This window comes from Mesocricetus auratus, unplaced genomic scaffold (genome assembly GCF_017639785.1).
Source record: "Mesocricetus auratus isolate SY011 unplaced genomic scaffold, BCM_Maur_2.0 Super-Scaffold_100691, whole genome shotgun sequence".
NCBI classification, from domain to species: domain Eukaryota; kingdom Metazoa; phylum Chordata; class Mammalia; order Rodentia; family Cricetidae; genus Mesocricetus; species Mesocricetus auratus.
In genome coordinates, this window is record NW_024429267.1 from 33,066,777 (window position 1) to 33,088,842 (window position 22,066).

Sequence of the window (22,066 nt, forward strand, 5' to 3'; positions counted from 1 at the left end):
GGAAGTGCTGGAAGAGATTAACTGTAGAAACTATTTTACTATGAGAAACTTCTTTGAGAGAAAATGGGGAGGGGTATGAGAACTCCAGGATAGCTGTCTGTCTTTGATGTTGAACCAGCATTTTTGGAGAAAGGAAAGGAAGAGAGGCTGCGCAGGGGACCTTTAGCACACTACAATTCTAAGAAAGGTCTGGAAAGTTATGGGCGATTGCACCCATGGCTGTTCTTCAGAGAGGTCCCTGGCTCCTTGCCTTAGCAAACCTGCTGGGCTCAGACATTGGCTGTGCACAGGGCATAGAATGCCTCTGCATGAATGTGCTGGTAGAGCCTGGGATACAACTGCTAAATCCATGCTGACTTCCTTCCTCTCACGAGAGCTGCATTTTCTTGGCTAATACATCTGCTTGTTTCTGGCTGCAAATGCCTCCACTTACTTCAGGGAGTTTCTTCTTGGAGTCTGAGAACCAAGCTGGTGCAGGAGTAGGTAGGACCATTTAGTTTTTGAGGCCTTATGTAAACTTACCCAGACCAGTGAGTAGGCATTTACTGTTGGGGGCAAGGGCATGCTCTCTATGCTTGGGAAATGACTATGGGCAGACACTTTTTGTTCATTTCTTTTTATCTCATTGAGAGCAGTTTTCAAAACTAACTAGCTTACCTACTGGAAATTTGAAGTGATATTAATTTAGGATTGTTCCATTCAGACCCCTGCAGATTCTGTTTTGTGCTTCCTTTAGTCTGGTGTTGTGGCACCAGTTGACTCACTCTTAGGAGAGGAGCTCACAGAGTGATCTTCCACAGACACCCAAATAGCATGAGGTATGGGGGATGCATCCTCTGCCCTTCTGAAGGTGGTTTAATTATAAGCATTCAGCACTATGCCTGGAAGTCTCCTGCTGTTCTGTGAGCTGATAAGACTTCATTGCTGGGGTGAAACGGCCAAGAATACAACAAAGGCAGGATTTATTTGGGCTCATGGTCTCAGAGACTTCAATCTATGGCTGCTTGGTCCCATCTCTGTGGCCTGAGGCGATAAAGAACATGAGTGGCATATTGCCTGGAGCTCTTACTTCATGGCAGAAGCAGAGAGGGACAGGAAGGATCTGGGACAAGGTATAGTTTTAGGGAATTCCCCCCCCATGACCTTGATCCATTCATGCCTCAATAATTGAACCCAGCAGCTAAGAACAAACTTGCAACATGTGAACCTTTGGGGAGACCCCTTTTTTCTTATCTTGGTCATGAAGATTGTGTACAGTGTTCTTCTTATGGAAGAGTAGGTTAAACTGAAGCAAACATAAGTGAAAATTTTAAAAATTCATCAAAGAAATTTGTTAATTTGTTTTTTAACCCCTCTAATCAATTCTCCATAGTTTCCTGAGTGATAACTCTTATATCAAAATCTAATTATTTTACCATCTTGCCTAAAATGTTTCACTAGTTCTCAGTACCACTGAACTGAAAGTCAGTCTCTCAGCATATCAGCCGTACCCTGTGATCTCCTCTCTCTGTCTCTGTCTCTTTCTTTCCCTTCCCTCCCTTCTTCTCCCTCCTGCCATTCCTCCCTTCCTCCTTTCCCTTTTCCTCTCCTCTACCTCATGCATTCATTCTGGACCACTAGTAATTTCCTAAAAGCATCAGGTCTCCTTTGGAAAGTCCCTTTGCAGTGACACTTGTCCTGATGAGATTATTACTAGTGACTGTGGACACAGAAACACCAAGATACTAGCCATTTGTACAAAAGAGCAGCCAAACACAGGTGCTCCTGGCTGGCAGATGCCCCCACCCCCATACTCCTGGTTTCTCAGGGACCTAGTCCCCTTATGACCAGTAACATTGTCTGTCTTTAGCGTCTGTGACCATCTCCCTATGCAGCCAATAAGGGAGTGAAAGGAGAGAGAAAATTCACTAGATAATTCTCTGCCCCAACCTAGAAATAGAACCTATCACTTTTGCTTACATGCCATTGATGAGATCTGGCCAGAGATGAAGCAGCCAGGAAACAGGCCTTAGCTGAGCAAGCACCTCCCACCAACCGTGGTGCTGGAGAACTTATATCCGGATACACTTTCTACTGACTGTGAGTCCCACGGCTACCCAGATCCTGGTCATTGTCTGATCAGCTCATGGAGATAAGACTTCTGTGAGCCCTCGTTCTCCTCGGGCTCTGCGTTGTTCAGTGCTTCTCTCTACAACAGCGTGCTTCCCAGCTGCCCTGGCACACGTGGTGCTGTCTTAGAATTTTCTACTCATGAATCTTCAACAAAATATTTCACTGGACAAAATAGAACGTTGAGCTGGGTAAGGTGGTGTGTGCCTGTAGTATTAGCACTTAGGAGATGGAGGCAGGAGGATCAGGAATTTAAGGCTATCTTTGGCTACATAGTGAGACTGAAGCCAGCCTAGACTACATGTGATCCTGTCTAAAAAGTAAAAAAGGAAGCAACATCAAAGGTGGAAAGAAAACAAATAATAAATATTACAAGATTATAGAATTAACAAACAAAAGACAAAAACATGAGGTTCAAAGAATAAAGTTGGATTATTTATCCCAAAACACATATATCAATCCAAATTTGAAATCAAGAACTGTTTGGGGTCTCTAAAGCTCTTTTCTCCATATTTGTTAATAAATTCAAAATTTAAGAGTTTGTAGTGATCTTACTACCATGAATGTCCTACTAGAGTTTAGAAGCTTAGAAGTGAAGGATTGGCCCCTTGTACAAAGGATGCTATGTCTGAGAATACATGTGACTATGGGCAAGCAAACCTTTAACTGGAAATGGCTTGAAAGGTTAAGAAAAGGTATCTTGTTGCCTGTCAGGAAGTAAAGAATTTGGTAGCTATAGAGGAAGCTGTTTGATGTCACTCAGGAGGAAGCTCAAAGATGTCACTCAGGAGTCAAAGTCCATCTGTACCTTGGACCTGTGTCCTTGGACCAAATCCTCTTCGGGTTGGTCCCAGATACCTGCCAATAAAAATGCAGAAGCTATCGCTTTGTCATAACTTCAGGAAGACAACAAGGTCACTTCTCCCCCTAGGCCTGAAATATAAATGAATCAATCATGTTAGTGAGAAGGACAGTTCTTCACAAGACACAATCCCTGGGTATCCACTTCCTGAATAATAAGTCATTTTATGTTGGTCACAGAGTAAAGATTCTCTTGAATACTTTAAGTGGATAGGAGATGTAGGTACCTCCCCTCCAAACTGGGGAGAAAAAAAAAGGGAATATATTCTGAGGATGCAAGCAATATTACCCACAACTTATTCCAATAACACAACCCAACGAGTTAGTATCTGTGAGTGAACAACTTTCAAACCAAGCAAGGGCCCTGTGTTTCTTCATGTCACTTCTATTAAACTTCAATTATGAGAGATTTAGCTTGCCTTCTTCCAGTACAATTATTTGTTCTTTATTTTAGGTCTCATAATGGGGTTAATTTTACGATATGCCACAGCACCAACTGATATTGAGAGTGGAACTGTCTACGAGTGTGGGAAATTGTCATTCAGCCCATCAACTCTGCTAGTCAACATCACTGACCAAGTTTACGAATATAAGTACAAGAGAGAAATCAGTCAGCATAACGTCAGTCCCCACCAAGGCAATGCCATCCTGGAGAAGGTAAGGGCCCTGTCTGTTCATGTAGCTTTGTTTTCCATCATCGATGTTCCATATATAAGCCTCTGTATATAAGGTACATCCTACACACCTGTCGTTTTCAACACCGTAACACTGGGGCGCTTAGTTGACTATATAAATACAGTTGTCAGTATTTTGCATACAATCTGAGAAAAGATTTTAATGTAATTATTTAGCAAGCCAGAGCTGTATTCAATTTCTTTTAAAGATAAACTCTTTCAGCCATTTTTCCTTTCTTGAGATGTATCCCAGTGTTCATGTGTGTGCTTTTAGTGTTGTTGTATATGTTACCAGCTGGCAATTTGGTTCAAATCTCCCCAGGCCAAAGAGGAAATAGAGAGGAATGAAAATATTTCCATTTGCGAACTTTGATCTAGGATGGCTTTTGTTGCCAATAAAAGGCACTGATTGCTGGTTGGCTGCTTATAAATACCCCAACCTTGAGTCTACCCAGGACATCTTCACCGTGGTGGTTTAACTAAGGAATTTTAGGTTGAACAATTGCAAAATGATTCATATTTTATAAACTAATTTCAGGCTTGGGATGTAGTTCAGTGATAGGACACTTGTCTGGCATGTGTGAAGTTCTGGTCTTGATTCCCGGCAAAAAAGAGAGAGAGGGAGGGAGGGAATGAGGGAGGGAAGGAGGGAGAGAGACAGAGGCAGAGGTAGAGACAGAGACAGAGACAGAGACAGGTTGCACTGCACATTTGTGACAGCTTAGCTACTTTGTCCACTAGAAAGAGACCATTCTCCCACTGAAAACACTCAAAATAAGGAATCAGCTTTAGCGTTCTTTTGTGGTATCTTGTATGTCGAACATCACCCTTGAGATGGTAAGTTCCTGTTATCAATGAATGCCTGTGGTAGGAGCCAGAAACTTGTAGGAATCACTTCAGAGTCTTTGGGTCAGAGGTGTGCACTCTTTGGATGGTAATGCATTTTATCACTTGTATCTCATACAGTCTTAACTTTCTTTTTTTCCATTTTTTAATTTAAATTAGAAACAAGCTTCTTTTACATGTTAATCCCAGTTCCTTCTCCTTCTCCTCTTCCCTGCATCCCATCTACCCCCTATCCCATCCCCTTTCTGCTCTCCAGGAAGGGTGAGGTCTTCCATGCAGAATCTTCAAAGTCTGTCATATCCTTTAGAGTAAGGACTAGGCCCTCCCCCATGTGTCTAGGTTGAGTGCGCATTCCTCTATGTGGAGTGGGCTCCCAAAGTCCATTGTGTACTAGGGTTAAATACTGATCCACTACCAAAGGCCCCATAGATTAACCAGACCTCCTCATTGACACCCACATTCAGTGGGTCTGGATCAATCCTATACTGGCCTCTCAGACATCAGTCTGGGGTCCAGGAGCAACCCCTTGTTCAGGTCAGCTCTTTCTGTGGGTTTCTCCAGCCTGGTCTTTACCCCTTTGCTCATCACTCCTCCATCTCTACAGCTGGATTGCAGAGTTCAGCTCAGTGTTTAGCTGTGGATGTCTGCTTCTGCTTCCATCAGCTACTAGATGAAGGCTCTAGGATAGCATATAAGGTAGTTTTCAATCTCATTATCGGAGAAGGACATTTAAGGTAGCCTCTCGACTATTGCTTAGATTATTAGTTGGGGTCAACCTTGTAGATCTCTGGACCTCTGGACATTTCCCTAGTGCCAGATTTCTCTTTCAACCTATAATGGCTATGAGAGACACATAAGAAAGTGCTCAGCATCCTTAGCCATCAGAGAACTGTAAATCAAGACAACTCTGAGATACCATCTTACTCCTCTCAGAATGGCTAAAATCAAAAACACCAATGACAGTTTATGATGGAGAGGATGTGGAGAAAGCAGAACACTCCTCCACTGCTGGTAGAAGTAAAAACTTGTATAGCCACTTTGGAAATCAGTATGGCAGTTCCTCAGGAAAATTGGAACCAGTCTACCATAAGACCCAGCAATTTCACTCTTAGGCATTTATCCAAAAGTTGCCCATAAGATCCTGCAACCCCACTCTTAGGCATATACAGAAAAGATACAGATTCATACAACAAGGATATCTGTTCAACCATGCTTATAGCAGCATTATTTGTAGTAGCCAGAACCTGGAAGCAACCTAGGTGCCTCTCAACTGAAGAGCGGATAGAGAAAATGTAGTACATTTACATAATGTAGTACTACTCAGTGGAAAAAAAAAACAATGGAATCTTGAAATTATCAGGCAAATGGATGCAACTAGAAGAAACCATCCTGAGCGAGGTAACCCAGTCACAAAAAGACAAAAATGGTATATACTCACTCGTATATGGATTTTAGACATAGAGCAAAGGAGTACCAGCCTACAATCCACACCATCAGAGAAGCTAGGAAACAAGGAGGACCATAAGAGAGATAGACATACATGGCCACCCAGAGAAGGGTAAAAGGACAAGATCTTTTCAGTTTTAACTTTCTTATTAAAACACATTTCTAGGTAGTGGTAGAGCATATCTTTAATCCCAGCACTAGGGAAGCAGACACAGGTACATCTTTGAATTCGAGACCAGCCTGGTCTATAAGTGAGTTCTGGGACAGCCAAGGCTACACAGAAAAACTCCGTTTCAACAAAACAAAACAAGAACAACAAAAGCATATATTTCAGGCAAAGGGGCTAGAAAGATTGCTCAGTGGTTAAGGCTGCTTCCTGCTGTTCCAGAATACCCAAGTTTGATTCCTAATGAGATGGCTCACCACTGCCTGTAACTCCAGCTTCAGAAACCCAGACACTATTCTGGTTCTGTGTTACACACCACACACACACACACACACACTGTACACACACACACACACACAAACACACACACATACTTTCCCAATTTTGAGAAGTTTAGAGAGGTAGGAGAGGGATTTGGTTTTCTATTTTTCCTTTTACAAGATGACTGACTTACAGTTTTTTCTTTTTTCTTCATTAACTTCCACTAGTATATTTCTATATTAAATATGTAATAGGTTTGTTATGACTCAGGAAAGTCAAATTATAATATTAAGCCAAATCACACTTAACTAGGTAAGTAATTTGAGCACACAGCAAGGAAGCTAAATAATACACTTCTGTATTATTTTGAATGATCTCAGTGTCATATGACTCTCTTTATCCACAAGTATAATAGAAAATTATTTACCAAAAATAATTTTGTATAACCTGTTAACAATACAGAATATAATTTAAAAACATATTTCAGTTTTGTTTATTTATTGTGAGCCAAGATCTGTCTGTGCACCCTAATGTTTCCTGGAACTCTCTATATAGCACAGGTTACCCTTGAATTCATCTTAGTCTCCCAAGTGCTGGGCTCACAGGCATGTACCAAACACCTGGCCAGTTTACATTTGGCATTTCCTGGTTATAAATTACTTCTCTCCTTCTCCTCCTACCCAATTTTGTCTGCATTTCTATACAGCAGTACTCTAGACAGTTTGATTCTCCAAGGATGCTGGAATTATTCCTGTTGCCATAGCAATTTTGTTCTCTAGCAGCACTGCCCATAAATACCTGGCCCGAATTTTGGTACTGTGTTACAATATAGTAATTTCTTTATCATCAGCCACAATCAAGTGTTTGCTTTTGAAAACTTAAGGTAAGAGATGAAAATATTTCTTTCAGTGGTGAGATGATATGTCCCTAGGATGTTTTCTTTACATTGACTAGATCAGGCATCTTCTGAGTACACTTCTAAGCCATGAACTTTTGAGTCAAGGTCAGCACTTGGTTCTTCAAGTGCCTAGAGTTTATAGTTGATGACTCTGTGCCAAGTACAAATACTCCCATCTCTACTGGTGGAGAACAAGACATCTCCCAGAGTCTTTTACTGCATTAGGTGCTCTTAAATAGTCAGGAGTATGACTTACTCCATATCTGATACTCATGTGACAACAGGAGCCCATCGTAGGTCTGTACAAATGTACAGTTGTTGGCTTGGCTTCCTCTTGACTTCTACATGAACCATTTATATCAATCAGTTAATTTCTGTTAGATGAATAGAGATTCCATAAAAGGATCCATTCATGGAAAGTTAATAGGGAGATTACATGGATCACACAATATGTCATTTCCCCTAGGTCATTTAAATTGCTATTGTTCCCAACTTTCTTTTTCAAAAAATATTTTAAAGTTGTATTTATTTAATATGAGTGTTTTGCCTGTATGTATGCATACATATCACATGAGAACCGTATCTGCAAAGGTCAAAGAGGGGGTTGTATCCTCTGGAGCTGGAGTTATTGATAGCTGTGGGATGCCATATAGGTGCTGGGAATTGAAATGTGTCCTCTGCAACAGCATCAAATTGCTCTTATCCACTGATCAATCTCCTTAGTTCTCTAAACTTTGTTTTTAAATGCTACACAAAATTGTATATATCAATGGGGTATCATGTGATGTTTTCATATACATACACATTGTAGAATACACTGAAATAACTCTAAACATACCCATCATCTCAAACATTTATCATTTCTTTAGGCTAGAAACAATCACAACCCTATTTCTAGTTTTACAAACTGTACAGTATGTTACTATTATTAAAAATCATCCTACTGAGTGAGAAAAACCACAATGGATAGTCTTTTTTAAATTCTATGGTTAAGACTCCATGAATGTAGTCTCAGTGAGGAGGCCACAGAAATCACTGGGGTCTTGGGTAGTACATCAGTGTTTATCATGGTTTATGAATGATCTTTGGGAGCCCATTCCAAATAGAGGGATGCTCTCTTAGCCTGGACACATGGGGAAGGGCCTAGGTCCTGCCCTGGATGAAATGACAGATTTTGGAGATCCCCCAAGGAGGGCCTCACCCTCCATGGGGAATGATGTGGGGATTGAGTGGGGGGTTAGGGGGGGTTGGTGGAGGGACAGGGAAGGGGTGGAAGAGGGAGCTGGGAAAATATTAAGATTCAGTTGTACTTGGAGGTTTCATACTAAGTGAATATGAACACAGACTATATTAATAAACCAAAATAAAATTAAAATTTATGGAAATTTAATAAAAAAAGAAATATGGGTTAATTTAAATTTAAGAGTTAGCTAGTAACAAGCCTGAACTACTAGCCAAGCATTTCAAATTAATATAAGCCTCTATGTTGTAATTTGAAAGCGGCTACCAGGATGGGAAAACTCCACTTATAGGGTTATGCTTCTAAAAATCAACGTGACTAATAAATTACATTCTTTCTAACTATAAGAAAAATGAAAAAATTCTATGGTTATTATTTTAAGTTATGTGGATGTGAGTGCAAGTACCCTTGGAAGTTAAAGATGAGAAATGCTGGAGGCCCGAAAGATTAGATTGCAGCTACTAGCCACCTGATGTGGGCGGTAGGAATCAAACTCTGGTATTCTACAAGAACAGCAGTGCTCTTAACCACCAAGTCATCCCCCAGCCCAAAAAATTCTTAACCCTGTCTTCCTGACTTCGCACCTGTGATGATCAGTGTCACTTGCCACTGTCAGAGGATCTGGAATCCCCTGGGATATGAGCCTCTAGGCCAATGCTTCTCAACATGTGACTCCTAATCCCATTGGCAAACCTCTATCCCCCAAAATATCTGCATTACAGTTCATAACAGTAGCAAAGTTACAGTTATAAAGTAGCAACAAAAATAATTGTATGGTTGGGGAGGTCACCGAAACGGGAGGAACTGTATTAAAAATAATTGTATGGTTGGGGAGGTCACCGAAACAGGAGGAACTGTATTAAAAGGCTGCAGTATCAGGAAGGTTGAGAACCACCGCTGACCCCCTAAGGGATGACGTAATCCTTGGGTATGACTCTGAAGCGTTGATTACATTAGTTGAAGAGAGAAGACCCATGTTGAAAGTAGTTGGTCCCACTCATGGTCTTGCCATGCCTCTTATTGACCATTATATCCTTACAGCCTGCCATGGTGTCTCATGCTAAATAAATATCTGGTGAGTGAATAAAGAAATGGATAATTGAATAAATCTGAAAACTTGACAATATGTATACATCTGGAGAAAAATGAAACGTTTGAAAATTATCATCCTGATTTTGATAGAATTATAGTGTCCTGGATGCTAAATGTTTTAAAATTTTCAATTATCCTCTCATGCTGGTTGTGCATACGCAGAGAATAAAACAATCAGTGTCTACAGAGATGACATGCTGGACCAGACTTCTGTGCCAGTGGGAAGAATCCACACTGAGACTCACAGCACTTGATCCTGAGTCCTGACAGTTTATTGTACCCACACACTGACCAGCTCTCCAAAAGCCTGCAGAGAAGAGGCTGAGGCCAAGGGAATTTCAGCTTTACAGGCAGGAGGAGATGGGAAGTTCTGGGGAGCATTCAGATGTCCTACACAGTGGGGTTCAGAAGCCACCACAGGGCCCCCCTAGATTGCTTTCCTTTTTGGAATGTGTTACAATGAGTTTTAAGCCTTTTATCTACATATCAGGATCTGATAGTTTTACTCTTAGTAGGATGGGATTTGATGGTTGGATGAAATGCCAAGGTTTGGGGAGACAAGGAGGAATCCCCATGCTGTGTCATCATGTCTTGGAAGGTTTTACATGAGCACACCCATTTCTGGGCTGGATAGGCACTGGTGGTGCCTGGAAACAGAACACAGCTCGATGCCTCCACGCACTCCTTCCAATAGGAAAGCAGAAAGCTGGAAACTTGAGAGCTACCGGCATCTACAGCAGCGGCAATGTGCCGTGTGGTTATGTTGCATGCAAACTTCAGGAAATACCACATGGAAACCTGTCCCATTCATGCTCAACACAGGTAAAATGTAGGACAGAAAATGGCGTTTGACTTAGAGACAAGTGAAAACGGTGCTGCACATGTTATAAGCCGATGTGAACTCAAACAGCCGGCTACACCTGTCCTGTGGTGGCTGCACCTGTCCTGTGCTGCCCTGTAACTGCCCCTTTGATTCTCAGTGTTATTTGCCAGAGTTGTTCTAAGCATCCACGGTATCTAATTTTAACTCATTGGGGCCCACATTGTGCTTTATAATGGCTTTACAAATGTTAATTTGCTAAGTAATAGTTAAAACTGAACATTTCTGACTTTCATGTAAATAGGAAGTTTAAAAATTATTTTTGTAAAGGAGATGGAAATTTAAAGTAAAAAAAAAACAAACAAACAAGGAACCATCCACACTTCAGGAGTGGGGATGGAGTTTGGTGATAAAGAATTTACCAAGCATGTGAAGGTCCCAGGTGTGATTCCAAGTACCATCCAAAGAAACAACAGCCCTTGTCTATTACTAATGTTTCATTTATATATTCTTTAATATCAATGAACTGAGCTCCCCCCATACACAGTTATGCTTCTAAAATATACATGATTTCCAGGAGGATACTAGTAAGCCAGAGGTAAAAGTACCTGAGTAACACTGAGGAAGGAATACTAAAGTGTAGGTACCAAAGGGAGGGTTGTACCAAGACCCCCTCCTCCAGACACTCACAAGGAGCTGGTGTCCTGGGTATTACGACAGACAGGAAGGTTTACAAGGAAGCATCCAGATGGATTCTGGGTACATTTGTGTGGAATGATGAGATAAGGGTGGGGAGACATTCCAGGCAGAGAGAAGGACATGGTATGCAGGAGGGAAAAGCAATAAATATTCCAGGAAAGGAAACATTTACGATTTTTGGAAGTATGGAAGACTAGAAAAACAGGGGTGGAAATGAGGGCAGGTCTCGATTCCAGAAGCCGCTGAATGCCAGGCTGTTTGTGTTCACTCTTGTTTATAGTCACAGAGAAGGGGATGCTAACAAAGGTGGAAGGCTACTTAGGCTGCAGCAGGCAGGAAATAAAGCAGAAGCAGAGACAGCACGCGGGTGGTGACCCGGGGCCTGGTGGAGAGGTAGGACAAGCAGGGCTCCGAAGAACTGGGCATGAGGAGTAGAGGAGGAACTACTTGGTGTTCCCACCTGAGTGCATCGAAAGAAGGGGTGGGAAGAAATGGAGGCATTTGAATAGAGGACAAGGATTATAGGGGAAACTCCCAGGATGACTGACAGTGATGAATCCATCAAGTGTCTCATCATTAACACACTCACGAGTAGTAGCACGTTATGTACTTACGCTGCTGAGCTGAAAGGGTGAGCTGTGCATTTGGCTAGATTGTCGTGCAGATCCAGTATATTTTTAAAAAGTTGTCAGCACAGTTAAATTTATCATTCTATGCCCCCATAAATCAGATGACTACAGTGTACAGACAAAGGAAACTCCTCAGTGAAAATTTTGCTAAGTCTTCACTTCCTGTTTGAAAATGTGACACTATCAGTTGGTTAAGGGAAGTGGCTTTGGGGTGCTGAGCTATAATGTCCTATTGTTTCAAAAAGGATAATCTGGTCCTCTCCCAGCAGGTCACAGAACATGACTAATATGACCATGGTTTTCAAGGATGTTTTAAAGAAACTATGAACACAGATAATTGTATGCTTTAATTTGGTTGTTCCCTTTAATTTGATCAGTCAATTGTTTTTCCCTCTGATTTTCACATTTATCTGTGAGCTTTCTGGTCTTTCACTCTGCTTGACGAGTTTCTTGGGCAGAGGTCAGAGACAGAGCTCTTCTGGTAACAGGAACAATTTAACCAGGGAAAGTGGCTGAACCAAGAGATAAATCTGTGTAGTTAACACTGGAGCACTCTTGGGAAGGCTAAAGATGGTCTGGGGACAAGTTCCTGTAAAGCTTTTCTAGGCATGCTGGGAGGAGGGAGCCTCCAGGTGATTAATCAGCACCAGGGTTTGGATAAGCATTGGTGGTATACCCTCAATGTGTAGGTTTTATCCTTCATAGTCTACAAAGAAACAGGTGGTCTCCATCCAGACGGTCTTGACTGTACTGTATAAGAAGATCCCAGTGCAACCCGAGCTTGACAGAGAGGGCCATGAGGCTGCCTGGATACTTCACTGTTTTAATTCTAAACATTTGTTATAAAGAAGCAAATTCATTTATAAAGTTTCTAATTAGAAAATTTGTTATAAAGAGGCAGTCCCCTTGGTTTGGTTTGTGGTGAGAGCATCAGATGGAATCACCTCACAATGACAAAACATTCAGCAAAAGAAGGTTACGTCTCAAACAGGAGCAAGGGTGGTGGCTTATGACCAGGCTTCCTCTTCTGTAACACTATCTCTAAAGAACTCAAGGGTGTTGCATGAGAATTATCTCAGGACCCAGGCTCCACCTTCCCAAGGGTCCACATTCTGTGCAAATCACCGTGGATACCAGCCTTCAGTAACAATGTGACCACACTCAAACCATAACAATAAACCCAACTTCCTCAGTAAAATGCTCTAATATAACCCTACATTTTACAAATTATATGCAAGTAACACCCTAGATTATAACGCATATATAAAAGTAGAAATCTTCAAGGATTAGCCAACAATGAAATACAATTGAACTCTTCTCATCACAACTCACTAGCATATGGGACACCTTACTTTAGGGATCAGCATGATGTCACCCATTTTATTAGAACTGTATTTTTACTTTAATTAGTTCTGTATTGGTCCCTTCTGGGCCCTGATAATGGAACACCACCATACTAAGTGATATAAATAAGGTAAACCTGGCTTGTCTTTCTGAAGGCTAGAAACCAAAGATCAAGTCACCCATCTAGTGAGGACCCTTCTTCCCGTGTCAGCACAGAGGAAGTCATCAAGTGGTAAAACAGGAAGTGGGGGAAGGGACCAAAACTCATTCATCTTCCTGGAGCACATTTGTTAAGGTTTGAATCTAGAGTGTTCCCCCCAAAGGCTCACTATAGTTGGATTTTTACTCTTTGAGGGCCCTCCACCCAGCTCCCAAATAAATATATGGAAATTTATTCTTACTTATGAATGCTGGGTCTTAGCTTGGCTTGTTTCTAGCCAGCTTTTCTAACTTAAATTATCCCATTTCTCTTTACCTATGTTGTGCCTCTGGGCTTTTTACATTTCTTTATTTTGTGTATATTTCTCATCTTCTTACTCTGCGGCTGCTATGTGCCTGGGTGGCTGGCCCCTGGTGTCCTCCCCTCATTCTCCTTTCTCACTCCTTATTCTTGCCTGGCAGCCCTGCCTATTCCTCTCCTGCCTAGCTACTGAGCTATTGGCTATTCAATTGTAATTAGACCAATCAGGTGTTTTAGGCAGGCCAAGTAACACAGCTTTACAGAATTAAACAAATGCAGCAGAAAAGAGGGCAACATATCTTTGCATCATTAAAAAATATTCCACAGTATAAATGAATATAACGCATCTTAAACTAATACTTCACAACGGCTCACCATTTGAACATGTAGTCCCCAGCTTCTGGCTCTATTTTGAAGGCCGAAGAGACTTTATGAGGGCAGGGTTTGACTGGTGGGAGTGATCCTGTCCCAGCCTGATTTTGCTGAGCCTTCGTCTGCACCCAGGTAAAGAGCCTCAAGCTCTACCACACTGCATCCACACCTTCCTCTCCATGATGGGCTGAAACATCTCATTTGCCACAGCAGATCCTTCCTCTAGTACGATGATATTTTAGCATAGAAATGAAAGAAAATAACCAGTGCTACACTCTACAGTAATCCATTCCTGAGAATAATGCCAGTCCATTTTTCACACACAGCCCTCATGGGTTCAACATCTGATCAAGGCCACACCTAGCCATGAAGTTGCATCTGGATTGAGTTCCTAACTCAGAGTACTGGAGTGTTGGGGAAGTCCTGGGTATATGTCAATAAAGCACTGTTGGCCAATAGGGAAGCAAGATAGGTGGGACTAGGAGTCCAGGAGGACTCTGGGTAGGAGAAACACAGGGAGTCAAGATGTAACCGCCATAGAGATAAGAAGCACGGAGACTTCTCCGGTAAGAGAAATACTTACAAACAAGGCCAACAGCTTAATAATTAATACAGTGTCTTATGTGTTATTTGGGGACTACAACATGGTAGAGCCCAGGTGACTGGTTGGGAAAAACCAAGCGGCTAGCAAGGAAAAGACTTCTCTTTACACTGGAGGAGATGTGAAAACCATAGCAGCTCCTTCAGAAATTCCACTCTTCTGAAGTCTTCTCTGAGCTCTGGATTCACAGTGACAAGGGTGTGGTGTGTGTGTGTGTGTGTGTGTGTGTGTGTGTGTGTGTGTGTGTGTGTGTGTGTGTGTGTGTGTGTGTGGTGTGTATGGGTGTGTATATGTCACTGTGTGTACATATCTGTGTGTGTATGCCCGTGCATGCATGCATGTATGCGTGTGTGTGTGTGTGTGTGTGTGTGTAGGGGGGGTGTTGGCTTGGGATGGAGATATTTTTGGGAGCAGATAAACCTTTGAGGAGTGCATGTCCCCATCTTAAATGACCTCATGCCATTGCATTCCAGAATCATTATTTTGTGTCACAAGTCCACAGTCTCAGGCCCACCTTTCATTCTCCCTTTGCATCTAACAGTGTGGTAAATCCGAATTTCCTTCTATGATGATCTGATTAATGTCTCTCCTCCCCCAAAGCTTCCAGGAGGTCAGGGTCTAGATCTGCTGTCTGTCACATAGTGTTCCCAGTGCCTGTCACATGGTGGGTGCTCAGTAGATCCAGGCACACGAATGGATGGTGCAGGTAAGTATCCATCAGTTTCTGCTGAGAGTTGTGATCTGTCACTGCCATGGTGTCCTGTCTGAACTGCTGCCTATTTTGTACTGAAGTGTGTCATAGGTTTGTAGGTTTAATCCTTAGGGTAAAACATACCGGCTCTGAAATGACTCTTGTTACTCAGAGGCCTGAACTGCTACAAGCCTCACCTCCAAATATTCTGAGAGGGAGATATGAGGGAAGAGAGACCAAAGAGATGGCCGAGAATAGGCGAGACAGAAGAAGCTGGGTGGGGGAGAGAGGCTTCCTATTAGATGTTGACTCTGAGTACACAGAACTGGGAATGGATCTTACACTATCTCGGGCTTTGCTCTGCTCCTTCGAAAACACTAAACTGGCAGAACTGCAATTTCATCATGGCTGGTCTCTGGGGAACAGTTACATAAAGCCCGGTCCCATGGCACTCCCCGCTTTTCTTCTCAGGCCACCTGCCAGAGGCCCTCCCTGATAGCTCGCACAGCTGGGGTGGCAGACACAGGGCAGGCTGAAGTGAAGGCAGCAGGGGCCTTAAGTGGGGTGGAGGACAAGGGTCCCCTCACTGCTCTCTCATGTCATTTCTTTTCTGAAAAATATACTCACTTGTTCTTTCATCATCACCATCGTTGTTGTTTTAATAGTACGGGCATTGTACCCACAGGTTCACTCATGCTAAGTGTACCCACTCCAGCACCTCTCAGATCACTTCTCACGGCAAGGCCTGCAGCTGCAGCCATTCTGCCTCAGGCTGAGCTTGATACCAGAAGTCGAGCTAATATTGCCTTTCCTTTGCCTGTTGTCTCTGAGTTCTCAGAGAAGCATGGGCCCACAGAACAGGCAGTGTGTGGTGAGCAGGGTATAAGTGCCTGGAAGTTTCACTTGTGGCCAGAGGAAGAAGAAGCCTGAGGGCAGAAGGATATGAGAGGAGAAGCAGGCCTGGGATGCTGCTGTCTCCTCAGATGAAGCTGTGGTTCTGCAGTGGGCCTCAGGGCCAGCCTCATCTGAACCATGGCATCTCGCCCCTGAAGGACCAGACCATTCTGTGTCTGGGTCAGAGACATTCGGGAAAGGTCATGACCTTGCCAGTCTTGGCTCTGTAGCTTTGGCAGTCATCTGAGTTGCCTGATCACACCCCAGGCAGCAGGAACATCAAGGAACAGTGACCTCTCATCTGGATGGCGCTTCACAGGGTCCCAGTACCGACCTCCTCAAGCTACATTTCACTTTCCCAAGCCACACCTAAGTTAGTTAAGGCAGAGTGGGACTCAGGGGGTCCCACTGCAATATGAGAATCTCCCAGCTCTTGTGAGCCGAATTTCAGTGAATTTTCAGAGTCAGACGAGCCAATTGTTAAATGTGACAGCATGAAATGGGTCACACTAGGAATATTTCTGCTACAGGAATCGGGAAATGTTTCAAACCGAGCTTGTAAGAGTATATTCCCTCCGGAGAGATGATTTGCCAGCACAGAACACGTGCTTAAGTAATTGTATTTTTAGGATAATTGGAAGTATCCAAACATCTCAGGTCTTATCTCTCTGAAAAGTCCATCTCCCACAATGGCTGTCTTCAGACTTCCCAGGCAGACAGAGCCTCACACCCTCATCCTAAACTCTGGCTCCTCTAACCCTATAAAGAAAAGCATCAGGCCTTCCAGTTGGACCCAGGAGTGAATCTCATTTGACCACTCTCAGGAACAGGACCAGAATGTGAATTTCTCTGGGCAAATTTTCCCTCATCTGTAATGTAGGGCTTAGTGCTACCTACAGCAGAGGTCACTCTCCAAAGTTAAATACGAAAGTATGTGTTTAATGTCAGGTGTGTCCTAAATATTAGTCTGCTTCCATTTCCCATTTCTGAAATATTTGCCACTGACAGGTGTTTATTCCCCAAGAGCAAGAGGCCTGAGGTGGATCTCTGGAGGTTGGCTGCTGTGGTTTTTTTTTTTTTGTACACTATTTTTAAGGTGAATGCAACATTTAAAAACGCATTGCCTCATTTTAATCCTACTTCCTGCTGATGTCAGCATGCTCTCCTTCCCCTCCTACCCCCTCCATCCTGCTCTGACCCTGCTACTTGCTGACTCAACCCTTCCCAGTCAAGCTTCCCCAGGCCAGTTGCTCCCTGGTGAGATCTTATGGTGGGGAAGCTGTACGTGCCATTCATAGCTTAGTCTGATAAGGATAAGGCAAACTCAAAACAGTTGCTAGGCTTAGAGAGAAATGATGAGACAGGGATCCCCCTGTGTCTGGTATGATAGAAGCAAGGTGTCTCCCGTCTGAGGTATCAAGGTTGGCCAAGAGTAAGATCAGCTCCAGACTTGGGGAGATGGGAGTCACTCTTTATTTTTTATTTAAATTAGAAACATGCATGCTTCAAATGTCAATCCCAGCTCCCCCTCTTCTCCCTCCCAGCCCCACCCCCACTCCCACCCCCCCACCCCCAGCCCAATCCCCACATCTTTCCCCAGGGAGGGTGAGGCCCTCCTTGCGGGGATCTCCAGAGTCTGTCATTTCATCCTGGGCAGGACCTAGGCCCTTCCCCATGAGTCCAGGCTGAGAGAGCATCCCTCCATGTGGAATGTGCTCCCAAAGTTCATTTGTTTGCCATGGTGAACACTAATCTACTACCCAAGGCCCCAGAGATTTCTGAGGCTTCCTCACTGACACTACATTCACAAAGTTTGGATCAGTCCCCTGTTGGCCTCTTAGCCATCAGTCTGGGGTTCAAGAGCTCCCTCTTGTCCAGTCAGCTGTCTTTGTGGGTTTCACCAGCATGGTCTTGACCCCTTTGCTCATCACTCCTCCATCTCTGTCACTGGGTTCCTGCGGGTCAGTTCAGTGTTTAGCTGTGAGTATCTGTCTCTGCTTCAGTCACTGGATGAAGGTTCTAGGATGTCATATAAGGAAGTCATCAACCTTATCATTAGGTAGGGGCTATTAATGTAGTCTCTCTGCTATTACTTAGTTTTCCAGTTGGTGTTATCCTTGTAGATCTCTGGACATCTCACTGGTGTCAGCTCTCTCCTCAAAGCTATAATGACTCCAACTATTATGGTATCTCTCGTCTTGGTCTCCTCTATTCTTACCCCGACTCAACCTTCCTGCTCCCCCATGTCTTCTTCTACCCTCCTCTTATCCCCCTCTCTTTTTCCTGGTTCCCTCTCCTCTCCCCCCATGTTCCCAATCTGCTCAGGAGATCTTGCCTCTTTCCAATTCTGGAAGAATATATTGGGTGCACAGGTCCCGAGAAAAGTTCACTGAGGAGAGGTTGAATAGGCACTTCTACCCACTTGCTCTTCACTCTCTGTCTATCCTATGCCAGTCTTAGAATTAAGCTGTCCTGTCATGCCAAAGCCACAGACTGTGAGGCATACCAGGCCACCACTCCATGAAGGTCAGGCCAGAAAAGGTTAGAAGCAGTCTATCCAAGTGTAGAATGGGTTAAAGGGTCAGAAGTCCTGGCCTCTAGGGTCAGGAGGAAGCAGTTGTCACCTCTGTCTCATAGACTAGAACTTGAGAGTAAAGGGAGAAACTGTGTATGACTAGGAGAGGACAAGAGGCATACATGCAGCCAGGCCATATGATCACAGAGTCAAGAGTCACATAGGTGACATGGGGAGTAATCTGTGAGTTCCAGAAACTTAAGCAAAAGACAGGAGTCTCTCCAGGCCTTGCCAATTTGATGCTGTCTGGAAAAACTAATGCATGGCAGATGATGAGAGACACATGTAGCAGTGAATTATGTGACTTCAATATTCTTTTGGGGACAGAAAGAATACTGGCTAAGAAGCCAGTCCCTGGGCTGTATGACTTAGTTCAAATGTTACTTTACATCTATGTGACTTAAGGAATCTAGGTTAACTCTTTCAGTTCAATGTCCCCATTTGTAAAAATATAACATATTTCTGCTTACAGTGCGAGGTCATCATGAATTACAATTTTAAAAGTTACATGCAAAGAACTTAAAATAAGGACTGGAGTTTAGTAGGTGCTCACAGTATTGACTGTTCTTACTTCCACTAAAGTCACTTTTGCTCTCAGTAAAGCAGTTGGAATCTAAAGTTTGAGTCCAGGCCATGCTGTTTACCAGGTATGTGACTTTGGGCAAATCACATACCAGGGCTTTCGTTCCACATCTGTAAAAACAAGGCATTCACATATTTACCTGGAAAGGCTGTAGGGAAGGAAAACCAAGTTGCTATGTGTAAAGGAAGTGTGAAAACCAAAACTGCATCATGGAAATTTTTATATGTGTTGATGCTTATGATGAATTGACAAATGGTAGATATACAGGTACTCTCTTCTTTCTTTGTTGTAATGTGTAGAGTTATTATTTGTGAGAAGAATTTTATTACATTTTTACTATAACTTCCAGATAATATTAGTGGATGTCTATTTTAGATAGAAACATGTATTTTGAAAAGAAGGAATCCAAATAATTCTATAATATTATACAACCACCATGAAAGTTTCCAGATATCCAGTCTATCTTATCACGTGTATCATTTGTAGAAAGTTTAGACAGGATCTAAAACTTTTTCACCTTCCTATGCTTGCTTAAACTTAAACCTTTTCTCAAATGTTTAGAAACTTTAGTGCAGTGGATGGACTAGTGTTTGATATTTGTGTTCTTTTTAAATTGTGGCTGGCATGAGTGATTTTTTTAGTGAATGCCATCTATCCAAAGCTTCCCCTGTATCCTGGATCACTAAGTGGGCCATCTATCTGATGGCAGGCATGAAATATTTATTGAAATAAGTGCTTCCTGCATCTTCTGGAAAGCACTAGACAGTGACCGCATATCCAACAGAACCAGTGGCTAAAGGATGAATTGCTTAAAACCAGGACCTTTCCCTGTGACAATTGGCTCTCCATATGACAGAAAGACAGTTACTGAGTCCCCATTTCATGTCTGTAACATTTACATTTCATGAGAATTAATGACCTAGTTGTAGAATACAATACAAAAATGGTGAAATTGGGGAGAAAATATAGTTACAGTATTGGAATATGGAAAAAATAAAACCATCCCTTTATCTCAAATAATATAAAAATGCACACATTTCACAACATTCAAATTATGTAAAAGACTGTCTACAATGTCACAAAAACAAATTGTTGAAGGAGATAATAAGACTAGAAGAATTTATTTGAAATATAAGTAAGTAACCAAACAGAATTATAGCCAAATTCTGCAAATAAACTAATCAACAAGGAAACCCAAACTGGATAAAAGATATGATCAAGAATTACCATGAAGAAATATTTAAAATCTCAACAAGTAAAATAAATATGTTTATTTCATTAGCAATGGGAAACAAAGTAAAGAATGTGATGTTTACTATTAATCAAATTGCCAACCAATTAGGAAATTATCAGTCATAGTGTTGGCTAGAATGTGAGAAAATAGCCTAAGAATCCCCTGTGGGAGTGTAAATGGCTGTAAGCAGTAGTAACTTCTATACAGAGGCAGTCCATGTAGCGTACGGTTTAACAGTCCACCTCTAGAAAGGCTTTTGAGTGTATACAATAATTTCTACATCAGTATTTTGTGTTGGTGGAAGATAGAAATCCACCTAACTGTCCATCAGAGAGTAAAACCTGGATCAGTCCTATATACAATGTCCTAAGGCAGTTTAAGCAAACAGACAAGATTCATGTGTTCATTAGTATAGATAAATTTAAAAGCCGAAGTTGTATCAAAGGCAGGACACAAAAGGATATTTAATAAAGCCCCACAACATTACTGATAATTGTTTGTGGACACATCTTACAGAATGAAAGAATATAACTGACGAAGGAAAGGACACTGGCTTCTGGGTGTGTCTTGCTTCCTAGATGAGATGAAGATGGGCATCAACCAGACAGCACCTCACTTAAACTTCCCAAAATACTTGGGGCAATTTACATGCCTACCATTTTAGCTCTTGGGAGGTTGACACAGGAGTCTTGCTGCAAATTTGAGATCCACCTGGCCAACATAGTGAGTACCAAACTAGCCAGGGCTACATAGCTCTATCTAAATTGTCACCACCCCCATAAAGAATCTCAAAGTAAAATTAAGAGTATAAATAAAATAAATGATAATGGTTTCTAGTTTAGAAGTTTCAAGCCCATTTGTTAGTCAATCTGCCCCCTCTGAAACTGGATTCCAGGAGTTTGGCTCAGTGCTTGACTGCGAATCTCTGCTTCTGCTTCCATCAGCTTGGCTGCTCTAGGATGGCATTTAAGGTAGTAATCAATCTCATTATTGGAAAAGGCAGCATCTCCACCATTGCTTAGATTCTTAGTTGGGGTCATTCCTGTATATCTCTGGACATTTCCCTAGTGCCAGATTTCTCTTTAAACCTATAATGGCTCCCTCTATTATGGTATCTCTTTTCTTGCTCTCCTCTATTCCTCTCCCCACTCAGTCTTCCTGATCCCTCATGTTCTCCTCTCCACTCCTCTTCTCCTCTCCTTTTTCTCCTCCCTCCTCCCTCTCCATACTCCCCATTTTTTCAGGGGTTCTTGTCCCTTTCTGCTTCACTGGGGGACCATGTATGTCTCTCTTATGGTCTGCCTTGTTTCCTAGCTTCTCTGGAGGTGTGGATTGTAGGCTGGTAATTCTTTTCACTATGTCTAGAATGCATATATGAGTGACTACAAAGCATGTTTGTCTTTCTGTGACTGAGTTACCTCACTTAGGATGGTTTCTTCTAGTTCCATCCATAATACCCACAGAGATACCTGACCTGAGCAAGTGTGAACTCATGGACCCCAGCAGTCTGTCAGCTGGGGAACCAACATAGGACCAAAACAGGCCACTTGAATGTGGGTGCCAGCTAGAAG

At 42.5% G+C, this 22,066-nt stretch overlaps 1 protein-coding gene across 1 annotated transcript in view; it reads left to right on the forward strand.

The window, feature by feature from the left end:
* The window catches only part of Slc9a9 (solute carrier family 9 member A9), a 534,247-nt gene that overhangs the window by 12,072 nt on the left and 500,109 nt on the right, over window positions 1-22,066 (forward strand). The window contains exon 2 of the mRNA XM_040739467.1: window positions 3,425-3,627. Coding sequence (XP_040595401.1) covers window positions 3,425-3,627 — 203 coding nt within the window. The remainder of the gene's footprint in view (window positions 1-3,424; window positions 3,628-22,066) is intronic.